A 12512-nucleotide genomic window follows, 5' to 3' on the forward strand; every position below is an offset into this window, starting at 1 on the left:
ACTATGTAGCCGCCCAGGCTGGCCTCGAACTGGAGAGATCTTCCTGCCTCAGCTTCCTGAGTGCTCTGATTACAGGCATGTGCCACCAAATCCAGTAATATACTCTTTAAAGGATGTGGCATCTGTGGGCAGACCATGCAGCGCATCCACACAGCATTTAGAGTAATTGTTACCCTAGTAACGATTTACTGGCAGGTCCAGCTGAATTCTCAGCTTACCCGAAAATAGAGGAAAGGATTAGCTAGTTTTAAAAATATAGATGGCAGAGAAATAAGATCTAAGTCATTTGAAGGAAAGATTATTTTGAAGACACCTAGGTGCCTAAAAGGGCTACTAACATCCTGACAACTGGTGGGGCAGGTACCGGACTTCACCACGTCTATTCTTAAAGCAAGGTTCAAACGGTCCTGACGGCCGGCTTCCTTTTCTCTGAGTTACAGAACCATTGCTAAACTATCCCACTTTTCAGACCCGGTGAAGACATCACAGTGAGCGCCCCTGGGTGCTCCGAGTAGCACTGCCAGCACCAAAGAGAGTCCCGGGCCCTGATCCCCTCTCTTCCCGGCCCACAGCCTAGCACAGAGCGGTAGCAGGGGCGGGGACGGGGAGGGAGGGACCCTGAGCAGCGTCCACCCCCACTCAGCTGAGGCTCTGCAAACCCCTGGAGCGTCCAGAGGGCCACCTCCACTGACCCACGCAAGACGGGGGCACCACCCACCGGAGCGCCACCGCCGTACAGCTCACGCCACCCTCCAGATGAGCTGAACTTGGTGTCAGTCCTGCATCTTTAAAATGTCTCTATGCTGTGGTTAAGTACACATAAGTGTACATAAAGGTCTGCCTTTTTCCTGTTTGGGGAGGGGCAGGGGCAGTAAGGGGATGGAACCCTGGGCCCACATGTGCCTGGTGAGCTCTGCAACAGCTGCACCCTAGCTGTTTTTATTTTTTGAGGCAGGGTCTCACCTGAGTAGTCCTGGCTGCCACTGAATTCATGGCCCTCCTGCCTCAGCCTCCTGAGCAGCTAGGATTACAGGCTCATCAGGTGGCACCACACCCACACTGCTGTGTAAACCTCGAGTCACCACTGGCCACGCCCAGGACCGCTTCCTGCGCCCAGACTGCCACTCCGTCCCTGTGAGACACTCGGGCCGTGCTCTCCTCTCGGGCCCTGGTGCCTCTCAGCATCTGCGAGTGACCTGTTCTGGGTCCTCCGTGACACAAGCCTGTAGCGCTGGTCTTTTCACAACAGACTTACTATTTTGCCTGCACAACCCTCCAGGGTCATGCAGATGGTACAGGTGCTAGGATCACTTTCCTTGTCTTTGAGGGTTCTCGGCCCAGGCTGGCCTTGGCCTCCCGAGTGCTGGGGCTGCGGGCACGCGCACCACGCCAGGTGTCAGACACCTACCCGCTGCCCTGCATGACGCACCCCACACCTGGGCCCCGGCCTCCGGGCAGCCGACCCAAGCAGGCGGGGGAGCGGGCGGGCAGACAGTGTGATCAGGGCCTCCGTGCACCACGCCTGGGGAGAGGCCCAGCCGAGGGCACTTCACAGCCACGGACCCCAGGTCATGACCTCCGCACCCACTGCTGCGGCCAAGCGTCCGACTCCTGTCGTTTTCTTTAAGGACCCATGTTACCTGGGAAACACCCCTCCTGCGGGAGGCGGGCCTGGCAGCTGCACAGCCCTGACCCCACCGTGGGCCCCAGTGACAGCCGCCACCTGCAGCGACCCGCTCACCATCACACGGGCCATGACGTCCACGCGCCCATCCCGGAGGACGCAGCCGGGTACAGAGGGGCAGCACAGAGAGGGCGGTCACCACCGTCCCCGCTGAGCGCGTCCTCGGCACCACCACGCCCAGCTTTAAATTAATCCCAGCTGAACAGAGAGCTGCCATCTGGTTTGGAAAAGGCAGGAGAAGGCAGCGAAATGAAAGGCTTCGCACTAACCTCGCTTTAATCATTGCCAAGGAGCAAGGGGCGGCCGCCGCCTCCTCCCTCCTCCCAGAAAGCAGCGGACTGGGACTGGGACTTGGCAGCCAGGGCCCCGCCAGGCGACGCCCCGCCAGAATAAGAGTCCCCACAAGGAAGGCCTAGGGCAGGGGCAGCTCCCTGGCCCAGGGGAGGCTGGCAAGAGCTGGGAGGGGCTGCTTACAGGGGCGGCTTGCCAGAACGTTACACGCATCGCTACAGTTCCACTTTGTGAGAAAATGGAGCTGCTGTCAGTCAAGGCCAGCGATTTCCTCCGCCTTTGTTTCTGCGTCTTCCACAACTGGAGGCTTTTATGAAACTTGAAAATGCGCTGAACAAAACCCAGGAGGAGCCGGCTGGGCAGGAAGGAAAGGAGGAGCAGGGACCTCAGGGGCCCCTTCCCTCCAGCAGGCCACCTGGGTGCTGCAGGGGCGCCGTCCTTCCGTCTCCCACACAGCACTCACAGCTCTGTGGGCTGGGCAGTGCTGACCGCAGGCACCAAGACAAAGCCACAGCCTGCCTCAGCCTCACAGGAGCCTGAGCTGGGCTCAGAAAGCTGCCCAGTCTGCAGATTTCAAGCCAGATCCTGGCGCCAGGCAGCCCACAGAGGCAGAGGCCAGGGAGCCAGGGAGCTGCTCACAAGTTCCTACCTGCCCCACACCTGAGCTGCGACCCTGGTGACACCAACCGAGGCGCCCGGCTCTGATCAGCCCGTCACCCTCTCCTCTACACCGGGCCCAGCGGTGCAGGAGAGAAGGCAGGAGCATGTCCGCTCTGGGGAAAACCCGATCAGCGCCCGAATGACACGCACAGCGTCTTCCACGTCCTGCCCACGCAGTGTCTATAGCAACAGTGTCCACAGCACTGCAAACCTCACGAGTGTAACTTTCTAGTAAGTGCTGCATCTGTCAAGCCACAGGAAACATCTGGTAAGCTGGTTAAATAAAAGCAGAGTTTCAACTTCTCCCTTCAGAGGTTACTAATGGTACCAGGAAGAGACTGGAACTGTCCATGAGGGGACAGGGGAGAGGACAGAAGCCAGGGACACTGGGCTGCACGCATGGGCCCTGCTCCTCGGCAGGATGCGGGTGGCCGGTGTCCTGGCCCTGCTCCTCAGCTGTAACCATCTCTGCGGCCGCCGCCTTCCCAGGCCCAGCCCCCACCCGCTCCAGGCTGGCAGCAGGAGCTGCAGGCTACAGGGACAGCAGGGTTCTCGCCCCCTACTCCGTCACAAGCACTAGGTGTCACGCGACACGGTCTGCCAGTCCCTTCCACAGCAGGCTTTTCCACTGAAGATCCGAACACCTCCAAGTCAAAAAAAGAATAAAAAAAAAATCTACATTCCGAAAGTACCATAAAGTTGAAAAGCAAATCACATCCGTTATTTTGCTAACACAGCCAACACAAGATCCGTACTACGGACACCTTTACCGTATCAACAGCAAGAGGAGCAACACCCTAACTTTCTAAAGAACAGGTATAAACCAGGCGATAGTTACAAAAGCCCGAGTCTGTATGGCCAAAGAGCATACAAAAACATCATTCAAGTTCCTCAGTAAAGATGAAGACAACACTCAGCGAAACAGTGATTCCTCTGTGAGACTAGTGAAAATTAAAGAGAGGCAGCGGGCACCTTGGGGTGGTGCTGAGCAAGCGGCGGTGCCCACAGCCTCAGGTGGGAACGTGAGCTGCTCCACCAGGACCCTGGGCCGGCAGAAGCCACCAGAGAACAGAAACGCTGCCCTCAGACCCCGAAACTCCTCCTCCCGGAAAGGACCGTGTGATTTATGAACAAGGGTGGAGACAGTCGAGTTGCGTGAGCGACTGTGAGACCCTGAAAGCTGTCCAAAGATCAGCATTTGTTCGCGCGTCCTGATTCCAAGCAACAGACAACATGGCCACTTAGCGTCAGATAAAGGGGGAATTTACTGGAAGGAAACTGTGGTGGTTCTTGGAAGTGAAAGAAGCAAGTTGAACAACCAATTCTTGAAAATGGAAAAAAGGAGGCAGTCACAGGATCTTGAGAGGGCTGCGCGTCGTGCCTCTGGCTGGAGTGACCTCGGCCCTCCCCGGGCACGGGCGACTTGTGGAGCAGCTCCAGGCTCCCCATTCCGTCACCTTCACAGACCCTGCACGGCCACCACCTGCCAACCAGCGCGCCACTAAGGAGTGAGTCACACCAACCCGAAGATGCTGGCGGTGTCGCGATTCTGCATCAAAGGCCCCCGACACACACACAAACCCCCCGTTTCCAGTCAAGAACCTTCCCCAGAGTGCTGAGTGAATTATTTACAAGAACCCTGAGACCAAGGGCTCGTTCAGCAGGAGAGAGAAAAGGTAGCCGGCAGCATGCAAAGGGACAGACTTGCTGGCTGGGGGCCCCTCTGGGACAGTGACAGAGTTGCAAGCAAAGGGCACCTGAGGCATCTCGTGGCAGCCGGGAACTACGATTTCTGTCACATGCTGCAGGGGCTCAGGCTCTGATCCTCTGCCACCTCCTCTCCTGCACGCACCAACCCTATACACCTCCCTGTGTCACGTGGGCGTGCATCCCACTGCCACACTTGCACCTAGAATTCTTCAGCTTCCCCACAGGGCACATCCCAAGGCAAATGCAAAGAGAGCTATGCCCACCACGGACATGGGGACTGTTAAGTTTAGCTCTAAAGTGTCCCCCAAAAGTCTTGCATTCAGAGACAGGGTCACGGAGCTTGTGCTCATCAGCAGGTTCATCCATGGAGAGTACTGCACGGAGGAGGGGCCAGTTGGGAGAGGTGGATCACCTGGTCTGTCACTTGGAAGGGTGTGCTCTTGTCCCCAGCAACTCCCTTTGAGCTATTTCTCGGCCACCATGAGGTGAGCGGCTTTCCTCCACGAGGCCTTGCCTCCATGTCCGTTCTGTCTTGAAGCCAGCTGGCCACAGACTGAACTCACCGGAACTGTAAGTCAAATAAACCTCTCTTTTCCCTTGGCAGTGTCCAGCATCGTGTCCCAGCAATGAGAAAGCAATTACGCAAGGCAGGCTTGGCTACATATAGATGAAAAGAGTTGTTAAAACCAGTTCTGGCGAGGCAGTGCTTAGTGTGAAGAGGGCGGGCCTCCGGGTGATTTCAGCCAGAGATAAAGATGCAACAACCAGGGCTGGGGATTTAGCTCAGTGGCAAAGCGCCTGCCTGGCAAGCGCAAGGTCGTGAGTTCGGTTCCCGGTACCGGAGAAAAACCAAAAAAAAAAAAAAAAAAGATGCAACAACCATCAACCTCCAGTGGTCAATCATGCCATGAGCTCACACAGGACATGAGACGGGCTACAACGAGGGGGCAGCACCTGGGAGGGTGGCTGTGATGTCCACACTTCGGTCTGGCTTGTCCCACTAAAGTGCACGCTGACACCTGACTGCAGATGTGGCGGTGCTGGGTGGAGGGAGGCCTGTGCTGGCATTAATGTCTCTCTGCAGAGACTGCACTGGCTCTCACGGGAATGCGCTGATTCTCATGAGAGCGGCCTTGAGCCCCTCCTCATCCCTGCTTGCCCTTCGCCCCTCCACCACGTTATGACACAGCAAGATACCCGCGTTACCTGCAGCCACTGATCTTGAACCTCCAGCCTCAAGAAATGCCAGCTGAATGAACTTCTCTTAATAAACTGTGCCACCCAGGGTACCGTTATACAGTGACAACCAGGTTAAGACAATGAGTCTCTGAAAGATCTTGAAAGATGCTGGTGACAAAAGCAGCAGGGGACCCAACGAAGCAAGAAAGGGATCGGGCGGCCCAAGGGCAGGTAGAGAGCGGGGCAGGAGAAGCAGAGAGAGGAGACCCAACATGGAGCGAGGGGGAACAGGCCCCCACCTGTCCCCACTTTGCTGGCCCCAGGGAATTTCCCTGAAGGCCCTACCAACGACAGCGGCATTCCACAGCCCCAGACCCAGGGAGTCAAGGAACGTTACGGCGCTGCCTGGCCCGTGAGCCACCTCCTGAGCTGCACCCAGGCACCGAGTCCCTGCCGTCCTTCCAAGGCGCGCTGAGAAGCAGGTCTTTCCCGGTCAGAGCTGGGGAAGCGTGTACCTGGTTTCTGGTTGGCGCGTCCAGGCTGCGGCCGATCCGTGCACAGAAGCACCGTGCAGCTGAGAGCCAACCAAAAGCTTACGATGACAGAACTGCGAGGCATGCGGCGAGGCTGCACTCGGGAGACGAGTCTGCCCTGAAGATGGCCTGGCAAAGACCAGGCTCCCGATAAAGGGACCAAGGCCGCCCTCCCTGTGCGGCATAAACGGGGCTTCTTCTCGCAGCCCCAAGGCTGGAGCTCTGAGGTCGGGTCCAGCATGGCGGGTGCCCAGCGAGGCACTCTTCCTGGCCAGCACCTGGCCACCTTCACAGCACGTCCTTCTCTACGGCGGGAAGACAGCACTGTGTCCCTTCTTACGAGGGCACTGACCCCACCAGACCCGGCCTGCTCACGACCCCCTCTAACCCTCACCAGGCCTCAAAGCCGTCGCAGCAGGCTCAGGGCTCACAATCGCATTTTGAGGGGACACAATTTGGTCCACACCTGACTCCGTGGCTCCTGACGCCAGAGCCTCTGGGCTGCACGGTGCTCCTGTGCACGGATCGGCCGCAGCCTGGACGCGCCGAGGAGAAAGCGGCACGCGCTCGCCAGCTCTGATCAGCGAGGACCTGCTTCTCGGAGCACCTTGCAGGGACAGCCGTGACGGGGCACTCAGCCACTGGGTGCAGCTAAGGAGCTGGCGAGAGGCCCAGCAAGGCCATAACCATTCCCTGTCAGCTCAGTAACCCGGGCAACTTGGGGGTGATGCGAGTGCAGCACCAGACTCCCATCCAGAGGCTGTGCCTGCCGAGAGCTGCTCAGCTCCTTGCGCTTCGCACAGGCCGGTGTCTGCGAGGACCTGACCCACCTCGGGAAGGGGCGCAGAGGGAACGGCTGGAGGAGGGGACGGCAACAAGGCCGGCTTCCTCGTACAGGCCGCAGCACGCTGCCTCTGCCGGTGCAGGAGCCTGGCCAGAGTCTTGGGCTGGGAATATACAGCTCAGGGGCACAATGCCTGCCTGGCAAGCACAAGGTCCTGAGTTCGATTGCCGGTACTAAAAACAAAACAAAACAGAAAAACCGAGTCTGGGCCCCGGGTCTGCGTGGCACCAGGCGCCACGGCAGCTTCAGGTCCTCTCATTATGCTCCAGAGACATTCAGGTTAGATTTCAGCGTGAGACAGCAGAGAGAGAGCCTGCGTGTCACAACTCAAGAGACGCAGCAAAGCTGAGCGAAGCGCTGCCACGGTACCCCAGTCACAGAACTGGGGCTTGGGAAGCCACCAGCGTGGGGTGGCACACGTGGCCTCACAGGCCAGGTCTAGAGGACCAGGAAACAGCCACAGGTACCCACCAAGGCCACTTCTCGGCACTGTCCTGCTGGCCCCCAACCTGCTGGGCGAAGGGGCGCACTTTATGAGCTGTCGGGGAGCCTGCTCTGCTCCCGGGAGGGACCATCATGATGTCGCGCAGTGCCAAGCTCACTGCTGTCCCAGCCCAGAGGCAGCATCCTGGAAACAGGCTCCTTATCCCAGCAGCCCACAGGGCCAGGGAAAGCGGCAGAGCCCTGCGTCGCCTCCTTGGCGGGCGGGGCGCACCTGGCTTCCCCAGCCCTGCTGGAGCTGGGGCAAGTGCTCTGTGCCTGCCCAGCGGCCCCACCCTCACGGCCAGCACATCGGGACTACAGGCTGCGAGCCCACAAAGGCAGAACGCTGCTCGGCCCGGCCCTCTGAGCCCGGCCCACACATCTCCGAGGAGCAGGAGGGTGACCCACCGCTGCTGTCCCCTCTGCACGGACCGGGCCGGGTGGCGCTGCCGGGAAAGGGCTGATGTCAGCGCCCTGGGCGCCAGGGACAAGGAGGCCTTTGTTCCCTGCTCAACTGTGAAAACAAGAAAAGGCCTCCAGCCCCACAAACAAGAAAGCCACACAACCCGGGCAGGCCCGCGACCTCCGCTTAAAGGCACCACGCTCCGGCGGCAGGACGGCCACGCACACGGCTGACGCGGGGCGGCGATCCACCTGCGGCCGGCGCCGCAACGGACCAGGGCTCTCCGGGTCCTACTGATCCGCGCAGGCCCTGGAAGGGGGGCGGCGGCAGAGAGGCTCCCGATACCTCGGTTTCTGTGTTAGTCACACAGGGAAACTGCAGCTAAGGCTGGAGAAGCCTCTCGGTCCCAGAGCACTCTGGGAGCAGAGCGAGATGCGCGTGAAGGTGGAGAGGAGAAGGCTGGGCTCCCTCCCGGCGGGCACTGTGCCCAGGAGGGGGAAAGGACAGCGTCTGAGGGAGTCTATTCAGCCATCTCTAATTTATCAAATCTGGAGAAAAAGGGAAAAAAAAGTCATTATTTAAAGCAAATGATGAAACATTCCAGTTTCACTGGGTGTGCTGTCACAGGCCTACAATCCCAACTTCTTGGGAGGCTGAGGCAGGAGGAACACAAGTTTAAGTAGAGCCTGGGCAACTTAGGGAGACTCTTTCTCAAAATAAAAACTACACTTCTGGAACCACGGTCAGTGATAGAACCCCCTGGGTTCAATCCCCAGGACAACAAACATGCATACAGAAGCCCCAGTTTCAATCTTTTAGGCTAAAGTTACCGTTGGCTTGTGCCACTGATTGAAAATTGCTCTTCTCTGGCACACAGAAGGCTTGTTCGGGGCTGAGGGGCACAGCTCAGTGGTGAGCATTTGCCCAGCACACACAGGCCCTGGGTCCCATGCCCAGCACTGAAAAACCCCCAAACCAGAGGGAACCCTGTTTGTTCCTAGAGGGATCCCGCCTGTCCAAGATGCCTCACCAGGCCTCTGTGGGTGGCCAGGCAGCAGCCCGGCCTCCCGAGCCCCGGCAGGGAACTGTCCCTGGTAGCCAGGGACCTCAGGACCGTCTCCTCCCCTTCCCTGGCGCACACCCATACTGTCTGGCACTGTGTGATGGCGCCTGGGCCGCTGGAGGCCAGGGATACACATCGGCTGTCCGCTCCTCTCTGGGGCTGCCTGGGACGCAGGACCAGGCCGCCTGTCTACACAGCGGACCCCATCACCTCGCCACATCCAGGGACCAGCAGGACCAAGGCACTGTCTCCCAGATGCAGACTTAATTCGAATCGAGGGCTGTTTCCCTCACGGCCACATGCGTCTCCATCGAAAGGTCGGAGAGAGACGGGGCCACCCAAGGGACGATGGTCTAGCCGCCAAGGGGCAGCACAGGGGTCTCCAAAACTACAGCTCATCCCCAGCGTCAGAGGTGCCGCTCAGGTCACCCGCACCGCAGCACGGAAACAAAACCTAGAGGGAACCCGGAACCCTACCAAGCTCACACCCCTCCCTCAGGTTTGCATCGGCAGCCGGCGTGCGATTTCCATTCTCCGGCCTGGGTCTCACCGCCTCTCCCTACCTCCCAGTCACCCCGTGGGGACGAGCCTGCCAAAGGGGTGGGTGGAAGGGGACACTCAGGTAGCCAAGGGGCCTGCACAGCTGCCATGATGAGGCCAGCACCTGTGAGCTCCACCCCACGCCGGGGCCAAGGCACGGTCTCTGCGAGTGTGTACCCAAATGGGAAACCCCCCCAACCTCACAGCCCCAACGCAGGCTCCTGCAAGCCAACACATAGCCCCTGAGCACCTGCATCTACTGCCTCGCCTGCTTTCGATGTTACGTCCGTGAGAAACCCTGACTCCACAAGGTTGCCATCTCAGCATCACTGCTCTAATTACCTCCAGGCAAGGACAACAGGGGCTACCAAATGAACTCTGGCCCAGAAAGTGACGGAGTACTATGCAGCCATGAACAGGGCTGGGGAGCTGGCTGACACTTTCCACCATGTACCACCAAATGGAAACACCAAGCAGGGTGGCTTGTGCTCGAGGAAGAAGGGGGAACAAAGCATTCAAGCCTGGGCTCCAGTCACCAGAAGGAAAGACCTGGAGGACGCCCCATTGGGAGGGACAGAGACGCCAAGCACCAAGCATGCTTTAGTGGTTTGGCATCTGGAAGCATGTCAATGTCCTCCATCTTCAAAAAACAAAATTTAATCCACAAGGCAGGGAAAAAGCTAAACTCAAGGCGAGGAGACACGGAATAAATAACGGTGCTGGCTGGGGAAGCGCGAGTCACCAAGGAGCTCAGTACCCTTAACTAATACACCCGGACCAGGGGAAACGTTAACTGCAAACAGCGCCGAGCTCTTCAGCATGTGTCAGAGCGCTGGGCACGCAGCAATTTGGAGACACACGCTCAAGGACAGGCCAGGCGCGTGGCACTGGGCAGTCTCACCGGGGGGCAGAGATGCAAGCAGGGACGGGCGCACAGCAAGCTCACAGGGTCGGCCACAGCCAGAGGGCTGCTGGATCTCCTGGCTTCCCCGTCCCCCGGTGGAGAACCGGCCGTGGTGCCCCTGCGATGCCACTGCAGCCTGGGGCTGCGCGGTCCAGCACCGCCACTGCCGCCTCCACTGTGGGTGGCCAGTGACTCTGGAATGTGGCTGGTACCATGATGACGGAGACTTCTAATTCTGTTTGACTGGATTTTTTATCTTGCAGAGCCAGGGTTGGGACCCATGGTCTGGGGAGGGTGAGGCAAGGGCGCATCAGGGAGCTGCGCCCCGTCCCATGCTGGGGCTGCGTGTAAATGTAAATCCTGCAGCAGGCTCCGGTCGCATAGGAGACAACCCACATCCAGGAGCGGTGACAGCACACTGACAGGAAAGTACCACGTGATACTACGCTGCTAGGTGCCACTCCCCAGGGCAGGAACCAGCCCTGCCGGGCACGCAGCTACTCTGGCCAGGCAGTGGGTTAGAGGATGGGCCCCGGGAAGCTGGGCTGCCACCGAACAGAAACACCGTCACCAACAACCGAACAGCACGGGAAAGGAACAGGGTACGGGCGCCGCTGAAGGGCACACACAGAGCTGGGGCCCCGGGGACATGTGAGGGGTGATGAGCACGGCCAGGAGAAAAGATTGCCTTGGGACATTTCCAGAAAGGAGCCCCACTCCTGCACAGCCCCTCAGCCACCCGCTTCCGCCGGGACAGACGGAGGACTTGTCAGCTCCCAAGTACACCCGGACCATGCCACACCCGTCTTAAGACACCTGTCTCTCCGGGTCGCCACGTTAGTAAGAACGTCACAAACAAGCTCGAGTGACCCCGATGTAAAGGGCAGGTGTGAGGGCCCAGCGGCCCGCCGTGCCCACCTTGCAGGAGCTGGAAAACCACTTCCCTCCCCACACCATGCCAAGTGGCCCTGACCCATGCCCACGCGAGGGTGACAGAGAACACCACCAAAACCTGCCGCTTTGAGCTCCCTCTTCGCCAGCTGCTGAAACTATGGCTCAACAGCGTCCCCGTCCAGGACTTTGATTTCTTTCGTGAGAAATAAACACACTTTCACTGCATAGCTGGAACAAATCCTCATTTTCTCTTTCTGGGGACAAAGGCGCTAGGGCTGTTCTTGGCCCGCTCGCTATGAGCCCATATGTATTACAGAGAACTGCTTAGACATCTGAAATAAAAAGCGAGGAGCTGCTAAAGCTCGAGCAGGGAACAGTTCATCAACCTGAACAACAGCACTTAGGTGCACCCCACAACGCCAGCAAGCAGGGGACACCGAGTCCGTCACCGGGCTCCTAGGAAACAGGCAGGCACTGGGCCAACGTCGCTGACACGGATCCCTATCGCAACCAGCAAGGGGCACCAATCATTTCGCCACCCCACAGTTCAGACACTCTCCCAAGCTCTACACTTGAATGCTCACAGTGAGCCAGGCGTGGTGCACACCTGTAATCCAACAGTCAGGAGGCTGAGGCAGGAGGATCACAAATTCAAACCCAACCTGGGCAACTTAGTGACTTGGCAAAACCCTGTCTCAAAAAATAAAGAAGGGTAAGCACCTGCCTGGCAAGTGCAAGGTCCTGAGTTCGATTCCCGGTACCCCCCCCAAAAAAAATTTGTAAAAAAAATAATAAAAAAGAGTTGGGGATGGTGCTCAATGTAAAGGCCCTGTATTCAACCCCCACCCCAAAATTTCTGATGACACACGTTATCATGTGTCTTTTACCACAATAAACAGCAGGAAAACCCCCTGTGCTGCTGGGAGTTGGCAGAATGTGGGTGCTGCTGATTGTACATTCCCAAAGCCCCACCAGATAATGGTGAGCAGGAGCTGCACACAAAACTTCATTCCGTCAACACCGTTAATAGTGCCTCGGGAGACCTGGGCTTCCAGGCCACACTCACACCCTGGGCTCCCAAGCCATGCCCTGGGGGCCTGCTGTCCTCACAGCTAGGAGTGCCCAGCCGGGGCCCTGCAGCAGGACTGCCTGACCAGAACCACAGCCTGACCAGGAGCCACAGTGCTGCGAGGCTCCCCTCCCCGCTTCCTTCAAAAATAAACAAACAAAAAGCTCTGGGCTCGGGAGACAGGGATGGGATGGGAGTAAGAAATTCCCAGTAACAGAAGAACAAAGTCCAGCCTTGGGAGGAGGCTGGCCGGAC

At 58.6% G+C, this 12512-nt stretch overlaps 1 protein-coding gene across 3 annotated transcripts in view; it reads right to left on the reverse strand.

Annotated features, from left to right (window-relative positions):
* Positions 1–12512, reverse strand: part of Vgll4 (vestigial-like family member 4) — a 111655-nt gene that overhangs the window by 9738 nt on the left and 89405 nt on the right. The window contains exon 1 of one of the 3 annotated variants that reach the window (XM_005387010.2): positions 1954–2052. The exons of the other annotated variants lie outside the window; for them this stretch is intronic. Within the exon in view, the coding sequence (XP_005387067.1) occupies positions 1954–1967 (14 nt within the window). The 5' untranslated portion in view covers positions 1968–2052. Of the gene's footprint in view, positions 1–1953; positions 2053–12512 lie in introns of those variants that run through there. 3 annotated transcript variants of the gene reach the window in all.

The sequence above is a fragment of the Chinchilla lanigera genome, unplaced genomic scaffold (genome assembly GCF_000276665.1).
Source record: "Chinchilla lanigera isolate Chin_1 unplaced genomic scaffold, ChiLan1.0 scaffold00028, whole genome shotgun sequence".
Classification (NCBI taxonomy): Eukaryota; Metazoa; Chordata; class Mammalia; order Rodentia; family Chinchillidae; genus Chinchilla; species Chinchilla lanigera.